This window comes from Aptenodytes patagonicus, chromosome 3 (assembly GCF_965638725.1).
Source record: "Aptenodytes patagonicus chromosome 3, bAptPat1.pri.cur, whole genome shotgun sequence".
NCBI classification, from domain to species: domain Eukaryota; kingdom Metazoa; phylum Chordata; class Aves; order Sphenisciformes; family Spheniscidae; genus Aptenodytes; species Aptenodytes patagonicus.
The window spans coordinates 26,172,737-26,192,797 of record NC_134951.1 but is presented as its reverse complement, the minus strand read 5'-3'; the positions used below and the strand labels follow the sequence as shown (position 1 = coordinate 26,192,797).

General features: G+C 33.1%; 1 protein-coding gene across 1 annotated transcript in view; it reads left to right on the top strand.

Annotated features, from left to right (window-relative positions):
- CSMD1 (CUB and Sushi multiple domains 1) overlaps positions 1-20,061 on the top strand; it is a 1,284,461-nt gene that overhangs the window by 913,251 nt on the left and 351,149 nt on the right. The window contains exon 12 of the mRNA XM_076332906.1: positions 5,775-5,887. Coding sequence (XP_076189021.1) covers positions 5,775-5,887 — 113 coding nt within the window. The remainder of the gene's footprint in view (positions 1-5,774; positions 5,888-20,061) is intronic.

The following is a 20,061-nucleotide window of genomic DNA, read 5'->3' as shown; positions in this document are numbered from 1 at the left end:
TTCATGTAAAATAGCACTAAGGTGGTACAACAAACAATATACTTTGATGGGGAGCACATTATTTCAAATCAATTTAATGCATTTCTGTGACAGTGTAGTTGGCATTTTGAGTACGGATATGTTGGTTTTAGTTTATTAAAACAGTCTAATTTTAGTATTTATAGTAAACTTTTTAGAAAATCTTATCATCAACAGCTTAATAAGTTAAAGGAGGATATGCCCATCAATTTTATGATTTTTAACAATTGCTTCATCTGTAAGCCTTACTTGTTGAAAATTTAGCAATATTATTCTATGGGATATGTATGCTGAGATGGTTAGCTCTGGAAAGACAGGAATACAACTTACTGAAAATTAATCTAAATATGTTTATGCTATAAAGTTTTGACTGCAGTTATTTCTCATATTTTACCGAGTTTGGCTAGAAGCTAGTGACTACCCTTACAAAATAATTCACTAGCGATAATCATGTGTGAAGTGAAGATTATCAGTCATAACATTTTCTGCAATGCCCTGTTTTGTGTTCTTAAATTTTTGTAAATTAAACTAACACTTTGCTTTAGAAAGTCTGCTTTGCCTTCAAATGTTACGATTTCTATTTTTCTTGCAGCAGTTACATTAAAACTTAATTTCTTTTTTTTTTAAATGTTTCCCTTAAAACATTAATCTTTTAACTTTTCTTGTATAGAAAACTTGTACTTTTCTTTCCCCAATACAAAGAAAAAATCGCAAATTAGTGGTTCAAACCCAGCTGCTTATGTCAGCTATTTCAGCACACAGACAACCATCCATGACAGAGAAATGTTTTTTTTAGTAAACCCTTATCCTGTTCTTCTATTCACACACAGTTTGGAAACTTACTGAGGTCTTGGGAAACAACCTACCCTTCCACAACTGGTAAAAAAAAAGGCCACCTTTTTATATATCTCAAACATTATTGAATCTGACTCCCTAGTAACTTATTTTATTTCACATTACTTAAAAAATTATTCCTTCTTAGTTTTCTAGAAATTGTAATATTGAGGAAAGAAACTAGGTTTTGGATTTTTGTTTGTTTGTTTGTTAATACTGTGTTGGAGTCTTTCTCCCGTAATTAACTAGGTAGTTGACATTAGTAGTATTAAAAGAAAAATACAAAGCCAAGTAAAATTAGGGATTTTTAGTGACATTTACTGTTTATCACACTTTTAACAGTCAAAACTTCAGAGCTTTAGTTTGTGATATGGTTGCAGTTAAGCACACAAATATCATAGTGACTTGTCATCTTTGAAGGATAGAACAATACTGTAAAAATGTTTCTTTAAAAGGAGAAGAAAACCTGGGCAAACAATGAAAAGGGATTTAACTCAAAGAAGGAAAACATATTCACTATTGAAAACTCAAGAAGTGTTTATGATTGAATTTTAAAAGAAATTTTTGGTTTATACAGTAGTTTCATGTCACAAAGGAAGATTCATTGACTTTTGAATGTTGTGCTTTATTCAGCTTACATTATTGTTCTAATGCCTCCAAAACACATTTATTTAAAATATTCTGCACAGTAACAGAACAAGAAAAAGAAAGGAAAATGCAGAAAGGACTCAAAGCTTTTTCACATTTATGTGGAAAATCCTTAATTTAAAGGATTTCTTTCTCTTCAAATTAAACATTATTGAGTAGTTAATATTTGTATGAAATAGATATTGTAGCAGAGGTATTTGAATACATATTCATAGATTAAAAGTGTACACTGGATTTTTTCCTGAGTCATGAGAGAGAAAAAAAAGCATAATGAAAACATAGTTGTTATATATTTTAAAAATTGATTTCAGGCCTCTGAAAATGGCATCTCAAGCCTAAAATCCAAACCTCAGCCTCTTATACAAGTCAGGCTTCTCATTCTCAACTGATCACAATTAACAGAAGATTTTTTTTTTCTTGTTTATTTGTTTAAAACAGCAATAAAATATTTTAGGAATTCAACGTACGTCTCTTTAATCACATAGTTTCTATATTTTTTAATAGTAATGTATTACTATTTTTATGACCATGCTGCTTACATATACTCATAGTTTGGTGCCATGCTTACGCCATCAACATTTTGAATTCAAGTATTTATTAAGACCATTTTGTGCTGCTTATGTATCTTAAACTATACAGAAGCAAACAGCATTTCTGGTCCTGGACACCATTCTTAAAAGCCTGGCTCTGGTTTCATTCGGATAACTAAGATCAGAGAGCAAACTGGTGCAAAAAGTTTCTTTCTCTCACAGTTGTCTTTTCTGACCTGTTAGTCTGTTCAGAGTACTGAAAAGCTTGGCTTGAGTTTGACTTCCATCACTTCACCAGTTGCATCAATTGACTCAACATTTTTAAGTTCTTTCATATAGAGATAACCTAGGATTGTGCATCTCCACGTGAAATGAGTTTAGCACCCGCCAATCTGTCTGAATGGCTGGTCTCCAAGTCTCTGTTGCTGAACTTGCAAACAATCTGATCTTAAGATGGTTACAGACTGGGACAAACTCTGAGTCAGCAACAGCACATGTTGTCAGACAGACCTCCATTCCCTAAATGTCTGATCTACCCTATATGCCATCCTCCTAGTTGAAGGAGGTAGTTCTATATACAGGGATATTCTCAGGGAATCCCTAATTAAAAAAAACAAAAACAACCAAAAACCAAAAAACAAAAACAACCAACAAATCCAACAACAACAAAAAACACCTATTCTGCTATTTATTGATTTCTGCCTTTTTGGCTTCCTTTTTGTTTTTCTTTGGGTTTTGTTTTCTCCCTTTCCCTTTCCTTTCCCTTTCCTTTCCAACAGTCTTGGCTCTCTTCCTATATCCCCTAGAAGTGAGCCTGAGCAAGCAATGGCATGTATTTTGGCTGGTTCATATCTACCGTCTCTGGATAGGCCATTGGCATTTTGAAGGAAGATGACATTAAGCTGAAGGATGACTTCCTCAACTTGAGTCCCTCTGTTATCCAGTTGGTAATTTTCATTAAGCCTGTGGGAATTTAGATATCTTTATTATCTCCTCCTTCTGACAAATTTGGTTAATATTAATTAGTCAATTCAAGTTACATTAGGGAGACAACTAAGTGTCAGATGGATAGGTAGTGTGAATGTATAGTTATTGTTTCACTGGGAAACAAGCTTAAAAAAAATCAAAAACACATCTATTGGATTATTTTTATGATGAAAAATCTCTGGCTGTGTGATGTGATTACACCTTATTCTGTTTTGTTGTGGTTTTTTATTTGCCCTTTTTAAAATTTTATTTTCTATTTTATTTACATGCTACACAGACATTTACATACAGTAAAAGTATCCCATACTACTCATAAAGACTTAGAATTTTTGAGTTCATCTTATCTGTGTTCAGAAATTAACAATGTAGGTCTCATACATTAATCAGGTTACTGTGTATAAACAGAGCCATTTAAACACTTGTTACTTGGTTAGGCAGTAGATTTACACATCTGAATAGCCATTGAGAAATTCTTTCAGGAAAACCACAGGTTTCCAGTTGTCTTCCAGTAGATCTCCACTATTGTCAAGAGACATCAGTGAATTTTTCTTCATTGCTAAAAACCCTTAAACTTTTGTTTATAACAAAGTGCAGAATACAGAGCACAGCTTAACAGTTATGGCCTGGTATTTTGGTTAAGTGTTTTAACTGGAAAGATAGGTCAGAAATTAATGGTTATTGCTGTGGCTTCAGAAGATGATCCCAAAAATGTATATATACTCTTCACCTTTTCTTTCTTTATATATCTATTTCTTCAGGCATCTCCTAAACTACTTTTGTTTACATAACTCACTATCTGGTGAGGTTTCTTCCTTTTATAGGCTACCTATATTATTCATTTAAATGAATGTCACAACTTTATCAACAATTATTATTTTATCAGCAAGAGTATATTAATTATTCTGGCTATAGCTTAGCATCTTTCTTTTTGAACCTGTACAGTTCCTAATTAGTTTGGCAAGCAACTCAAATTTTCAGACTAAACAGCTGCTTTATTTTCATTCTTACTATTAACACAGGTCAAACTGAACAACTTAGCTACATATCACTGTGTCTTATCAACTTCCTTACTTATCCAAGCTAATCTCTGTTTCTGTGTGCTTATGTTAAGCTATAATAGGTTTAATTTTTTCCACCTACTTTTCTGCATGTATAATATCATAATACTGTCAACTATTTACTATCAAGTCATAACCAAAATTCTTCTAGACCATATGAGAAAACAGTCACCCATTACAGCAGCAGTTCTAGGTGCATAGGCATTAGTAATCTGTAAGACCACAGTCCATTCCACTCAGATGTGAAACTTTTTTTTTATTTTATTTTATTTTCAAGATATCAGAGTAAGAAACCAAAATATCTTAGATATGGGATGTACAGCTTCTTGTTCATAACCTTGATGGATGAGATTTTAGATGCAAGACAGAGAGATTCCTATACCTTGCCTCATGGTTCCTCAGTTCTCACGTTCTTCCTGCTCAGCCTCTCCTTTTATTATGTCTTTGCATTTAAGTTGCAATAGTATTAACATCTGGATGATTATATTTAAATAATATGTTTGTAGAAGAATCCAAATACTGGTTTCTGTTTTCTTTATAGCTTCTTTCTTGAGAGATTCTGCTTCTGGGACACCTTGTCTCAGTTTGGCATGGTATTTGTTTTACTTATCGTATTTGTTTATCATAGTCAAAGCTGAGAGTTGGAAGAAAGACAGAGAATCCAGTACGTGACCCATTTGAGCAAAACAGTATACATAAACAAAAGAGGCAAAGTCATTACTATTTCCTTACATCAACTACAGTTACTGCAGTACCTGTAGCTTCCATCCCCAAAGCTTCTGATGCGTGGAGCTCTACGTAGAGTTCAAGGCAGATGTCCTTTTCTTGTGATGTTTTTTGTTTCCGTATCTGATACCAGCTTAGATAGAGATATTTTGCAGACACTTTTTATGTGCGACTTTTCTCACTACCTTTTGAAAGACTGTGTAGCTATCACCAAGATCTGAACAGTTGTTCAGATACAGTACTGGAACCTGATTATGTGGTAGGCATTTTTCACCATTAAGAAGTAATCTACAAATATTTTTTTTTTCTTAATCATTTTTGATACACATCTTTTTGCATTAAGATACCAGAATTATAGATGTACAAAGGATATTACTGAGAAGGTCTAAGGTTTTATGGTGGGATTCACCAGCTTGCCTTATATGTGTTCTATTGAAATGTATATATCTATACATAGTTATCACACATTACTGTTTGAGAAATAACACTTTCCCCTTGAATTTAAGAGATCATTGTAAGTTATTTGAACAGAGTAGATGAGGTTCCAGTAAGTTCTTCTGGACACATGCACTGTAAGGCATGTAAACCAACTTCCTTCACTTTCAAAAAGCATGGCAAAAAAAGCAATACTAATCTAAACAAGTGAAAACTCATACAGTCCCTCACATCTTTAATAGCTTAATTACTTAAAGAAAGGTTTAGGTAGAAACAGCTTTATTAAAAGTGTTTAATCATTTTTAACTTGAATGCAGACATTCAAATTTTTTTTTCCTAAGATTTCACATTGTTCTAATCCATATAGAATAGTTAATTTTATCAAAAAACAGCTGATCAGAACACTAGGGTAATATATTGTAAATAGGCCTAAATATTATATTAATACTTTCAAAGGCTGTGGTTTTTTATTAGTAGTATTAGTAGTAGTAGTAATTTATGCCTCTGCAAATGACTTTGCAATTTATCCTACATACAGACTCACTGGATCTAGTGTTCCTGATCTTATTGTGAGCATGAGCAACCAGATGTGGCTTCATTTACAATCTGATGACAGCATTGGCTCACCAGGATTCAAAGCTGTTTATCAAGGTACGAACTAAATTAACTGTTTTAAACTCATGTTGTAACTCCCTTCATTACGTCCCAACAAATTTATTTCAAATAGGCATTTAGTCCTTTCACAAATTTAGAGTTTTGATAATGTCTCTATTGTTAATTAATAGTTAATGGAGATATGGCTTTGCAAATACCCACAAAATAACTAAAAAAATCTGAAGTAAAAATGAAAGTTATTGTTCTAATGCTTTTTGCTTGAAGGTCAATCCAAACTGCAAATTTCTATCATATTTGAAAAATTTTAAATGTTACATTCTGCTAACCTGTGTAATTCCTTATATTGAACATTATTTGAAAATTATGATTAGTTTTCTCAGACTTTATAGGAGTAGTTACAAAACTTGTTTTCATGCCTCACCAAGAATCTTCACAGACCTAAGTCAAAATTAATATGTAACAAAAACAACAGCACAGATATATTGTATATGATTGTGGAAATTAAGAAGATGTATAAAATTGTGGAAATTTAACTCAAAAAAAGTGATCTAAATTACCCTAGCCTCATTTGTGTTGCTTCTGTCTCAAAGAGATGAGAACTTTGGCAACATAAGCATCTTCAATTTTTCTTTACTGTGAGCTTCGGTTTGATACTTTCTGAAGTTGATTCATTCTAGTAAAAAATACCTGATATCTGTTAGTATGTATGCACGTATTGAAACTTTCCATTTAAATAGGTTGCATAGACCTGCAGATAGAAAGAGCTCTTGCTTATTAACATATGGTATCACTTTTGGTTAATTTCCATGTTAATTAGTTCACCTTAAGGATGGCAAAACCAGTTAATACTATTTTCAATAGTTTCTTATGGGCACATATGGTGAAAATGATTTGATAGTAATTTTGTCAAAATACTTTTGTACAAAAGATGCTGCAAAACATTGAGACTGTTCACTGTTCACTAACTGAAAGTAACTTAATTAGAAGAGTGGGAGTTCTCCCTAAACATTTGCCATAAACTAAAGCACCCTATCTAAATGTTTCATTTCACCTGTAGTCACCTTACTGCTTCCACACTAAAATAGGCAAAATAAAGAATGAAAAGTTTAGTTTAGTAAATTATGCATTTATTGCACTAAGGACATTAAGACAGGCTTGCCTGTGTAGGTTTTTATAAGTGGTGTTTGTGGCTGATAGCTTATTGTGAACTCTAATGATGAAAGGAACAGGTAGGGAAAATGCTCCCCAGTGATCAGCCAGGAAACCTAGTGTTGGTTCTCCACACCAGTATCCTTCTACAGGTGGTCTCTCCATTGAAGCAGGTGGTGATGATGATGGTGATTACGATTATATTTTCACCATTATTTTTCTCTAGTACTATATACTTTTCTTTGGGACTCACTCAAACTCATCATTGGTTATTCCCACTCAGGGTACTGATTGAAGTATGCTAATTAGGTCAAGTGTTGTACATTCATAGATTGTTAAGTTTCTGTGTGCATATATTGTTGGATAATATTTATTGAGTAAATTACTATTATCTACTTTTTTATGCACCTTGTTTTGGTTTTCTTTAATGTGAACTGAACTCTACAAAACAAGAAGTAAGGAGAAGGGGAAAAGAAGGGGTGATTCTCATGACGGTGGCAATCGTTTCCCATGAGAGTCCTCCATAGCAACACTACTGGGATTTGCAGGTCCATGACCATGAGAATAACAATATGAGAACAACAAGGAAAAAGCACCATCACAGAGGCTTTTGAAACATTATCACAATTGCTTAAGTGAGATGTTACAGAGCTGTGAGTCAGAAAAACAGATGCAGGCCCGTAGCATTACTATGGCTAAGACATTAAGGTATCTTAAGACATTGTGCAACACATTCAGCCTATACAGTTACACAGCTCAAGTGTGTTGTGTTGCCTGAGGGCAATGACATATCCTTTATTTAAGTTAATCCCACCTCTTCTCATCCCTTCTTTCACAGTTTCATCTTTTTTCACTTGTGTCATTTCTAGGGACCATGTTTATTAAGACTATATTTTCTTTATAGAATCCATTTGTGAATTACATAAAGTAGAAATAGTGAGTATATAGTGGAAGAGAGTATTGGTACAAGTTATGCATCTGATACTTTGCATTTTTTCCTCAATCCAAAATTATGAACTTTATCTCATCGTACCTCTATGAAAAAGTTCAAAAATCTAAATCTATATGCTGAGTTATTTTTCTGCTATCATTTCTCTTTCTGGTATTTCTAAAGTTGTCTGTTTTCATTTCTGTATTTATCTAACTTATCAAAGATAACTTATTTAATTTATGGGGTTCAACCTCTTACTTCTGCGGACTTTGTGAAAATACCTGAAGTATACACTGTGAATTTTGCAGTAGTAGTGGCATCTCTGTTATGAAATATATTGTTATCTTTTGACAGTTGGATTCTGGCTTTCAGTCTTGTTTTACAACCAATTGTGAGTCCTTCTGTGTTTTTGTAGTTTTGGAAATTAATTCCAAAATTGTAAAATGTGAAATGTTTACAATCTCAGAAGTGTAGTAAATGTCTTAATATGAAGGTGAATTATAACTTTTTTCTGTTTTACCTCAATGCTCTCATTAGTTTTATTAGAATTTTCTCATCTTCTTTTACTGTTGACAAAACTTTTATCCATCTTCACTCTCAACATGTCTCTTGCTTTAGGCCAAGTGTAAAATCTTAAAACTCTATGCTGTCATAAGACACCTCAATGATTCTGTTTCCCCTTTGTTTAACAGTCAAAGAACCTGTCCAAAAATAGAACCTCATTTTAATTATGAGAAAGTTAATGGATTGTGACATGTGACCTCAAAGACACTGTCTTTGTGATTGCAGTTAGTTAAAAAGAAAGCGAATTGCAGGCTTTGATGGCTTATACATGGTCCATAGAGACAAAGTAAAGAGCATCTTTATTTGAGTATTTTTTTACCAAGAAGTCGGAGTTTTGCTCAGGATTAGAACATGAATCCTCACCCTCTTGTGCAATATTTTACTATTGACCAACTGAATCTTGACTTTGTATCTATTATAGTACAATCATTTTTCATACTAATATTTACAAAGTGTCATAGACTGATTGCAGTTTATAGAAAATTGTTACTTTAGCTGACCTTTGTCTCACTTTAATTATGAAATAGAGAAGCATTTTGATGATGCAATTCACCTATTGTACATTAGTATGTCCACCTAAAAAATGGCATGAGATGATGCCTGTAAATGAACTGACATGCATCACATTTTGTATACGAGTAGTAAATTTAATTCTGTTTACAGTTTGGCTAAGGGATTAAAGGAGGAACAATTCTTTCCGTATTCTTATGCCTCTTCTTTGGCTTACCTTCAGAAACATCTTAATGTCAGAAATATGTAGTGCTATCTATATTCTTTTATTCTTATTACTCAAATTTCTTGATTTTGAATACAGTTGATATTTACTTTAAGAAAAGTTCTATAGTCTGCCTAATTAGTCAGGCTTCTTGGACTGTACAATGCAGCTCTCCAATAGTTGAATCCACAGAAAGATGTCAGACACAGGTCCTCAAGAAATAGTTACTAGTAATAGTTTTGAATACAGAGGAATAACACTGTACCTGTATCACTGGATGCAATGGAAGGTGAGCTATGGAAACATAGATGGTAAAACTAATGTTGAGATTAGCTTAACTTGACAAAGCTGATAAACAGCTACTATGTTAGAAAATACAATAGTTGTCTTGATATTTTTTCTATAAGTCATCATCAGTTGTCATGTATTATAAAGACAAAAATAATTTAAATGTTACCCATATGTAAGTACATTATTAGTAAGTAAAATGCAACATGCTACAGGCAACCTTAACTTTGATGTTAAACTTTCTAAACCATATTAGAACCATATTATTATTGCTAAAACAGAAAGCTATTAACCCATATTAAAAAATTTAAAATGCTGAAGAATAATCTGCACCTAAGATTGCTTTTCTTAAAAAGCTATTCTATAGACTGTATCTGAAAGTCTTCCATTCCAGACATCTTAAGAGAATGGTTCAATACCTTTCTGAAAGAATTCTCTGAAAGCATCTACCGTTTCTGTGAAAAGGCCAGAAATGTAAATTGTTCTGTCCTTGAAGAAAGGGATATGTGGTAATACCACACCTAAGTATATCAAAGGATCTGTACTGAAATCCTCTTTCCATTATAATCCATGACAATTTTCCTTACTGAAGCCAGCATGACCAGGTTTCACTCCACACATCGTAATTAAGTAAAGAGAAGGAAAGCAAAATATGCTATTATACATAGTTAATGTCACTAAAATGTATGTTGTCTTCTGCTGTAGACATAGAGAAATTAGTGACACTATGTATTTCATAGCTGAGATTTTGTAATAAAAAACTCTACCATTTCTCAGTGAATACTTGTGTATGTAGTTACTTGTGTAGAGAGGGCTGTTAAAGATAAAATTTTCAAGTTTTGTTACAAAACTAAAAAAATTAAAAGGAAATTTATTCAGAGTAAAAAATAACAGATTTAGGTTGTCATTAAGACAGTTTTCAGAATTTCAGCATAGACATGTTTAGAAAGTAAAGGAATTAAAAGACTGGACTGTAAGTTCTAGTTATGTCTCTAATATATTTTTTTCTTTTACCTGGGTATTTAGTAAGGTTATGAAAGATTTCAGTGTATTTCTCCATACAAAGGACATATCTGAAATCCTCATATGTCACCTCCTGGAAGAATAACATAACCATGCTGAATGGTAATCTTGTTGAAGGTTATTGCCAGTCTACCTTGTTGAAGTTGCTTCAGTCTGAATAAGTTTTAAATATACGTTAGAACAGGGCCTGGTATCTTCTGAGCACTCTGATTAAATTGGTTTAGGTTGACCAAAAGTACTTATTTTAAATGAGTAAACTATTGAAAGAAAATTTTTTGAGCTCTAACTAAAATTCCAGTCCTGCCATGCAATGACTCTAAAACCTGTCTGATTTTTTTTTTTTTTTTATTAATGTATATATAAAGAACAACATGACACATACACTTAATGTTGTGGTTTGACTCCAGTTGGCAACTAAGCACCACACAGCCACTCGCTCACCCTCCCCCCCGCCAGTGGGATGGGGGAGAGAAGCGGAAGAGCAAAAGTAAGAAAACTTGTGGGTTGAGATCAGAACAGTTTAATACTTGAAATAATAGAATAATAATAATAACAACAATAATAATAAACAAATAAATGGTAATGGAAAGTAAAACAACAACAAGAGAGAGAGAGAGAAACAAACACAAAAAACCAGGGAAAGAAAAAAAAAAACAAGTGATGCAACCACTCACCACCCACTGACTGACACCCAGTCAGTCCCCAAGCCATGATCACTGCCCTCTGGCCAAGTCCCCTCAGTTTATATACTGAGCATGACATCATATGGTATGGAATATCCCTTTGGTCAGTTTGGGGCAACTGTCCCAGCTATGCCCCCTCCCAGTTTCTTGTGCACCTCTTTGCTGGCAGAGTATGGGAAGCTGAAAAGTCCTTGACTTAGTATAAACACTGCTTAGCAACAACTAAAACATCAGTGTGTTATCACATTATTCTCATGCTAAATGCAAACCACAGCACTATGCCAGCTACTAGAAAGAAAATTAACTCTATTCCAGCCAAAACCAGGACACTTAAATAGAGATATTGTGCATAAAATGTAATCCTAAGGATGAAAACAATATTAATATCAACATACCACCATTTTGAGGTCACAGGTTAATCTTGTAACACCAACAGACAAAGTGTATTTCTACCAATGACATGCTAAGTCTATATTTTTACAAGGAAACTTTTCTTGCAATCTGTTGCTGGTCATGGGCTAAAGCAGGGACACTTTTTAGATACAATAGGTAAAGAATTTTACATTAAAGTAATTCTTAAATCATGCACTTTTTTTTTTAAATTAGTTTTCCTCTTGAGCTGCATTTTGCTTGTGTTTGACCACAAGTGAACATCGCTCATGCCCAAACTTGCCCAGCAACTTGTGATCTGATGTGGTATTTAGGCAGATTTTAATCAAGAGAAAGAATTGGTTTATACCATTTCTTAATATAGGTCCAAGCATACATTTACCTGTTACATGGATGAGATAGACATAGTCATTGTCATGCATATCCAGATCAGGATAACGTAATATAGCAATATGATATTGTACCTTGTAACAATATCAAACAATGATGTCAGGTCACGAAGTTAGCCCTGGACACCTTCCTGATAGGGCCTAGAGTCGCAGCCAAAAAAAAGAATGATAAGGTGAATAATGTGCCTTAGTTTGACTTATTCCACTTATGTCATGGGTGCGCCACATCTGAAAATAAGCGCTTTATGGCTGTTAAGGTCCAAGGTGGATTGTGCAGCCAGCTGATCATTAGGCTGCTTCCGTGCTTGTGTTCCCATCAGCTGTACCACACTGACATAGAAGCAGATGACAGTCAGCTTGAACTTTTAGGTGTGAACATTTTAGAATTTTATTAAGCTTGAGATTTTTCTCCCATTCAAGCCTGTAAACTTGTCAGTCTGATAAAAATATTGAATCTTTTGACTTCCAGACTTCTTGATAACCAATATAACATCTGTTTCATAGCCTGTTTAGAACTCACTTTTTATTCATGCCTTTACGTGATTATATAAACTAATGAAGTTATTTCACTAGCCCATCCTTTAGTTCATAACAGTGTTATAGAAGAAATCTGGTGACTCAGTGATATAATCCTGAGCATTTTATATAATTTGAAGTTATTAAGAATTCTTGGAGATGTCAGGAAGTATATCAGCCCCTGCAAGCAGCTGAAAATGTCAAGTTTACAACCTTAATTTGTATCAATGCTCAACTGAGCAGTAAAGCTTTAAGCTCTTCATTATGATGTTGTTTGGAAGAAGATACTTCTTTCCTCCTGAGACTAGTAGAAAAATACTTTCAAAAACGTATTTCAGTTGCTCAGATAAATGTCAGCTGTCTTTTTGCATACAGCTATAGTACTTAGTAAACCTTAAATCAGTGCAGTTTTTTTGCAAACACACAACTAGCTTATAAATGCCATTGCACTACCAATATTGATATAAAACTTTGTTATTGCTCAAAGATTTGATAAAACCTGTGCTGAAAGAAATTAATGGAATTAGGCTTTTTTAGGACTCTCACAATTAGACATGCATTCAGGGAAATCATTATGTACAGTGTAAAGCTTGGAAAGAAAACCACTCATAAGTCATTCAAGGAAAACTTGGAGCTTCCTATTTTACTCTAAGCTTTTCTCTTTCTTTCATCTATTTCATATATATTAAGTTTTCTTTTTATGTTTTGTTCCTATATTACAATTCAGACAAATTATTTAAGTGTGTGCTTTTGGAGGACAGACAATACATAGATTTCATATTTTATGTGAAAATTTTCACGTTAAAGCTATTTGGTTCTGTGTAGAACTGTCAGAGAGTTTCATCATAATATTGTATGAATGAATCTGTTTGTAGTACCACACAGTGCAGGTTAGTTCTGTGGATGGGCAAATGTCAGTTACTTAATTTCCAGCACAACATATTATCAATCATTTTCACATAAGGAAGCTTTCCTATATTGTTACCTGACCTTTTTAGAGTATGTTGTTCAGTTAAGTCTACAGCAGGCATTTCTAGGTTTCATCATCCTTGAGTTTTCTTTCAAGGAATAAATAGTATCATCAATAGGTTACTAATAGAGTGAAAATAAGCATGCTAAATCACTGATAATTACTGCAACAGTTTTAAAGTAATTCTTAATAGTGAAGAATATCTTTGCCTGAGTTTTGTATAACGGTTGGGGTGGCAGACAGAATCCACTTTCCATCTAGAAAATACACATGTACTTGATGAACATAACATCATGGTGATATGCTTTAATTGGTTGAGTGTATTGCATATTTATATATTAGCAGGCTGTAGCGGGTAAGATCAAATTTCCATCTATGCCACTATCCTTTATTAAACAATTGCAAATAACAATAAGGCTTAGTGAAGAGTATAAAAAAGGGTAAGCATGTAACACCACATAACTCTCCTTCTCCCTCCTAAATTAACAAAATAACAAAACCAAAAGGTCCAGATTGTTTGAGTACAAATTTGTTAAGTAAATGCATTTTATGCCTTTTTTATTTTTATATTAATTGCATAAGTCTGCTTCTAATGTCGTATTTTTATTTTATAAAAGCACATTTCAGAGTCTTCAACAGGTCTTGATATCATTATGCTCAATTGAGCTCCACGGACATACAACCAATATCTGTTATTCTCAATCAGTTTACAGATTAACATATAGCTGTTCAATTATAATGTTTAAGCAATGTATTAGCTTCTTCCACTATAACCTTTAATGTAATGCATTATTTTGTGCTAATAATGGAGATTCTCAATATGCCGGAAAAGAACGTGTATGTTAAAAATAGTGTGGTTTACTGACCTGATATCTGTGTACATTTTTAATTTTCTGATTTCATTGAGGAATATCTTTATTAATGTGCTCCATTATTTAAACTTCAGAATTTAAAAAGCAAAAAAATAAAAAAAATCTAAACACTCTCAACATTTAAAATTTGTTTTGGTACAGCCAGTATACAGCACATGTATTCTTTCTTAGTTACATGACATGTCTGTGTCTGGGAAGCTTCCCTCTTCCTTCCCCTCCAGATTGCAGCTGTGTCTGACTGATTAGGCATATGTGCATTCATATCTTTTCAGCAATTGACTCAACAAGTTAAAACTTATCATGAGTTGAAAGCCTTTGTTTGCCTCTTTGCATAAAAATATTATACATTGAAACAATAACATGTTGTCTCTGAATAAGAGAGAATTGTTATGTATTAGCTCAGCCAGTGAAGATTATTCTTCTAGCCAAGTTTCTTTGACATCTTAATTAAACACATTCCATGTACAAAACAGCTCAGTTATTTTTATTGTATTATAGAAAAGTAAAATGTTATATAGCTTTTCATCCAGGTTAATTATTCAGTATGTTTGACTTCAACATAAATGTTATTTCCAGATTCTAATTAAACTTTAGTTAAAAGTTTATCATGCCCATATTTTTAAAAAAACATTAACATTTGATGATTTTTCTTAAAGAGTCAATAGCAACAAATTTTAAAAATAAAACTGGCATTTTCTAATAAGTTTCTAATAAGATATACGTGAGAATTAAATGTAAGCATTAACTGATCTTTTGGAGAGTTTTGTTTGTTTGTTTGTTTGTTTGTTTTTAGTCCTGGCAGGTGTTTCTTTGTACTTTGTTCCTTCCACTGAAAAAAAAACCCAAACAATGGAACTGAACAGAGTTGAATCTCAGTTTTTGAAAGAGAAATCCCAGTCTTTGCTTCTTAGCAGATACAGCTCAGTCGAAAGTCTGATAGAACAACTTAATCATTTTAAGTAAATGGAAATTTGCAATAGCTTTTTACCAGTTAAAAATTTCTCCCTTTGCTGTCTTTTTGATACTTGTTTTTAATATAGAAAATGCCACAGTGTATGTACTATGAACTTAGCTGTCGACCTACATTACCTAAGAAGATAGTCCTTTCAATCTTTTAAGCCAAAATAATTCTACTTTACTAATTTGCCTTATGTATTTCAGAAAGTGGTGAAATACTCAGAGTGTCTTTTTAAAATCTACAACTGAGATTGTTTAGCATTCTTAAGCATCCTCCAGAATTTGTAAAGTTTCTGGAAATGATGGTCTGAAAGAAAGATACATCACAGCTAGACAGCAACAGATAGGATGTTATGAGTTTTTCTTTTGAGCAATACTATGATAAATTCTTATAAAAATATTTGATTTTTGTGACAGTTTTCTCTATTTTTTCACTAGAAGGATCAAGTCATAAGAATTATATTGTCCTTTAGTTTTGAAGCCTTTTGATGCATGACACCTGCATTTTGGTTATAAAAAACAAACACGATTTTAAATGAGCAATAAGTCAGCTTTTCATATTGTTTCCCCAGTGGTGCCACTTAGTTTAAGTTTTATTTTCCTGTCTATGCTACTTTAAGTAACCATCCTTTTTGCAGCAATAACGAAATAATTGTTTAAATTATGTGATGGCTGATACACCTTGGACTATATTCATAGAATCATAGAACCGTTTAGGTTGGAAAAGACCCTTAGGATCATCAAGTCCAACCATTAACCTAACATTGCCAAGTCCACAAATTCTAACATTGATGTTTTATTTAAGTATATCCTTCTGAAGAAATGTGTGAATAAGCTGTTAAAAGTGATAAGTTATCACTGAAGTCAATAAACTCTAAAGAAGGCATTGTTTTAAAAATCTTGCTACATACTTAATTTGCTTCTGTAAAACAAAATGCAATATTATTGTAATTTTTCTTGAAGCAAATATTTATCTAGAACCGTAGGAAAAAAAATATTTTTTCTAAGCCACCAAAAATTCAAAAAATGAATAAAACACTTTGTATTTAAGATGTGAATGATCCAAGATAATCTTGTGCTGAGTCAGACTTTGACTGTCACAGTATTTTCTGTGTATATAAATGCATAGTGTAAAAATACTACTAGTTCTTTTTATGAAACAACACAGAGTAATTTGAGAAATAAAAAAAATATTAAACCTACATTCTCATGACAAGCTGAAAAAACATGTTTGTTTGACCCTAAAAAGACACTGTACACAAAATCTTGTTTCCAGTTAAGTCTTTATGGCAGCCATTTCTAAAGTTTTAAAAATACATGTATATTCATTTATAGATATATGAAGTGCATTTCATGTATTAATATAGTTTCAAAGGATTTGAATATTCTCTCACCTCAAAATTTACCCCAAAATTTTCATATTTTGGTTTTCTTGTATGTGTATTAAAATACATTGCATACTACAAAATTAATTCTGTATGTTTTGCATAAAACTTTAAAATAATTTAGCTTAACTTGTATTTATTGTTATAATATATAAAGAATATATTCTTGTTCTTAAGATACACCCAGTTATAAAAACTGGCGTTCTTTTGATCAAAGCCAATGATAAAACCCTAGGAATAAGAGTTCCCTTTATTTTTTTCCTTGTTGAAAATGTACGTTAAGTTATGTCTGCAGGGACATGCTCAGGAAAGTTAAAATTAACAAAGTACAATAAATTCAAACTACAGATTTAACTGAGTAATCTACCTTAAATCCTTATGTAGGGGTTCTCCTTCAGTGACATTACGACCTTTCATAACTGCAACTTAATCTTCAAAAAGAAGAAAACAAATCCTCTGAGGAGGATTAAACTACAGTAATCTGAGGACAATGGTACACCTGAATGAGTACTTCTACATGTCTTCTAGTGTGGCTTTACTTATAAGCCTAGAGCTTGTGACTAGTTGAGGATCCTTCCTAAATGCCACATTTAGAAAAAACTTTTCATTTAAATTTTGCGAAATTTTAAAATAATGCACATGGAACACGCTAAATAAGCTCTTCATAAATAAAGAATAATTATAATATTACAAAAAATGCATGAATCTCCAGCAATCTACTTCCTGTGAACTTCTGAGTATCACAATATGAGGCCATGATTAAGATAGCTTATTTGGTTATTGCCCCTGATGGAACAGTTCTCCTGGAAGAAATGACACATTTTCAGTTAATTGTCAGCAAATAATGACAAAGTGGATAGTTTAACAATGTCTAGCATTTGCATTATTTAATAAAATTAATATAAATACAAATATTCATGTATATACATCTATGCACATATATTTATATATTTGCATATATAAATCTATTCATAGTCATTGTCTGCTTACAGACTTGAAGTCCATCCAAATTTTTTTCACAGATAAAAATTTTTTTCTTCACTTTTTCATAACCATATGCCCAGCTCCTATGAAACTTTCTGTCTCCAAATTTAAAGATTGGTTTTAACATGCTTTTAAAAGTTTGAGAAATAATTTTCAAGGAAAAGTAAAAATATGGTATTGTTGGTAGACATCAATTTAAAAAATATTTTTCCATTCAATGTTGTGTAGAATTATTTGTAATTTTGTTGTGTTGATTATTTGTAAACAGATCAATACTTAAAATAACAGTACTGTTTTGAGAGGACTAATAGAAACAGTTATAAAACACATTCCCTTTTTATTGTATTTTCTTAGCAATTAATCTGATAATTAGTATCATTTATTTTTGTATTTGAACACAAATATGTTCTGGCATGAGTTATAATTCATATTTTGATCTTTACTTAGTTTTATATCTCTAATGTAAGTCGTTTCTTTACCTATTAACAACATTTTTGTTTTGTATTTTTCCACTTTCTATTTGTTGACAAAAATACCCTGCATATGGTCTAATGTAGTAAAACTTTTTACTGATCCATAATACAATAATATTTCCAATTTCGCAGCTGACAAACAGAACATGTATATTTTTATCATTAGAAAACTAGTCTATGTTATGATACAATACAATCAAACATGGCAATATCAGATAAAGAAGGAAGGTGGGTTGTAAGGTAACCATCTGACAAAAAACCAAAGAGGAAAAGATAACTTTAAAAATTGGCTCTGACTTTCATAAGCTTTCATAAGCTCTGACTTTCTCTTTTTGTGAGAAATAATCTAGGAAACTGTGATGATGCCTTGTTTGTTAACTGTTTGCTGTATGTTAAATTGTATTTCTTTAAAAAGAAAAAAAAAGTCATTTGTAAGAATGGGGAGAAAACACCTTCACTGAGCATCCCTTCCTATGACAAACTTTTATAATGCAGTCCAGGACCAGCTCAGAGAAAGCTGGAATGCGCAGAGCTGGAAGGAACCTTACAGCACAGCAGGGCTTGGGAACTCCTTATGGGAAAAGGGAACTGACAATTTATTTTTTTTCCCATAAAGACCCAGAAAAGACAATGTGGAGTTTTCTGCAACCCAGAAACTACCTTGAGACTGCATTTGTATTACTAAATAAAATGTGGTCAGGGGCTGTGTTCTTGCCCTGAGGATACATCCACATAACATCGAGGGGCCTTGTTTACCCACAGACAAATTGTGTTTATGTGAGTGTATTTGTATGTATGTGTCTTGGGGCAGGGCAAGAAGGTGTTATTTCAGTGTGTTACTGATGTGCATGCTGCGCTGCAGGCCATAATTCATGTTTTCATAGCAAGAAACTGAGAGTATATACTGAACACTGGGATGTGGTGAGGTATGTCTGAAGATATGAAGCCTGTGGAGTGATGCTGGAGGACTTTGTAGAATACAGGGATGAAAACTTGATGCAGTCTTGTCCATCCAGTCTATTGGGAATGGTCTCTGGTGCTTGCTGTACCCTGAATCATGACCATGCAGCATCTCAGAGATGCCGGTAGGCATCACCAGGAAGCATGCTAAAGCTTATGCAGTATGGGTAGTTGGAGATCCAGTGCTCAAGCTCACCCTTGTCCGTGCTTTATTTAGCAGTAGAGCTTTAGGCAGAGCAGCTGGCTTAAGAACAACCTTGGAGGAAAACACTCACATAGCAAGGTCACAGTGGGAACAGAGCAAGCTATGCACCAACTCTTCTTTCTCTACACATTTCCAAGAATAGCTCTGTGCTGTCTTTTTTTAAAGCCTTCATGTTTCTTTTGTTATTTCTCACTGAAAACTTGCAGTATGTTTTTAGATATTCTTTGTTCAATTAGAAGACTACAGGTGTGGTGTTATAACAATACCCAGATTAATTAACATCTGTTGTTTAGTTTCCTAAATTTTTGAAATTATTAATTTGTGTAACTTTATCATGAAATTGTCTTTCATTTCCTAGTTATGGATATTTGTGTGTGTGTTGTGGATTAAGCTCCGTAGGGTCGAGGAGGGAGCGAGATTCTCCACATTTCCTTCGAGTGGCCAGATCTGGCGGGACAGTCTTTCCATAGCAGAGATGCAAGCCCATAGGGTCGAGGGGGAGGGGGAATAGAGATTCTCTTTGAATTGCTGGAGCTGGCAGGCCAGTCTATACACAGTTGGTACCTCAATGTCTGCCCAGTCCTTTACCACCAGGGTACTGGTGTATGACATCAGTGTGCTCCATACAAACCTTCACCTGCACTGGATGTCATCCAGATCCTTGGAGGCCTGATTATTGTCCAGGTCACTGTAGACCTCCTGCACCACTGCTAATTCCCAGCACAGTGTGTAAGCTTATTTTGTAAAACTGGTATC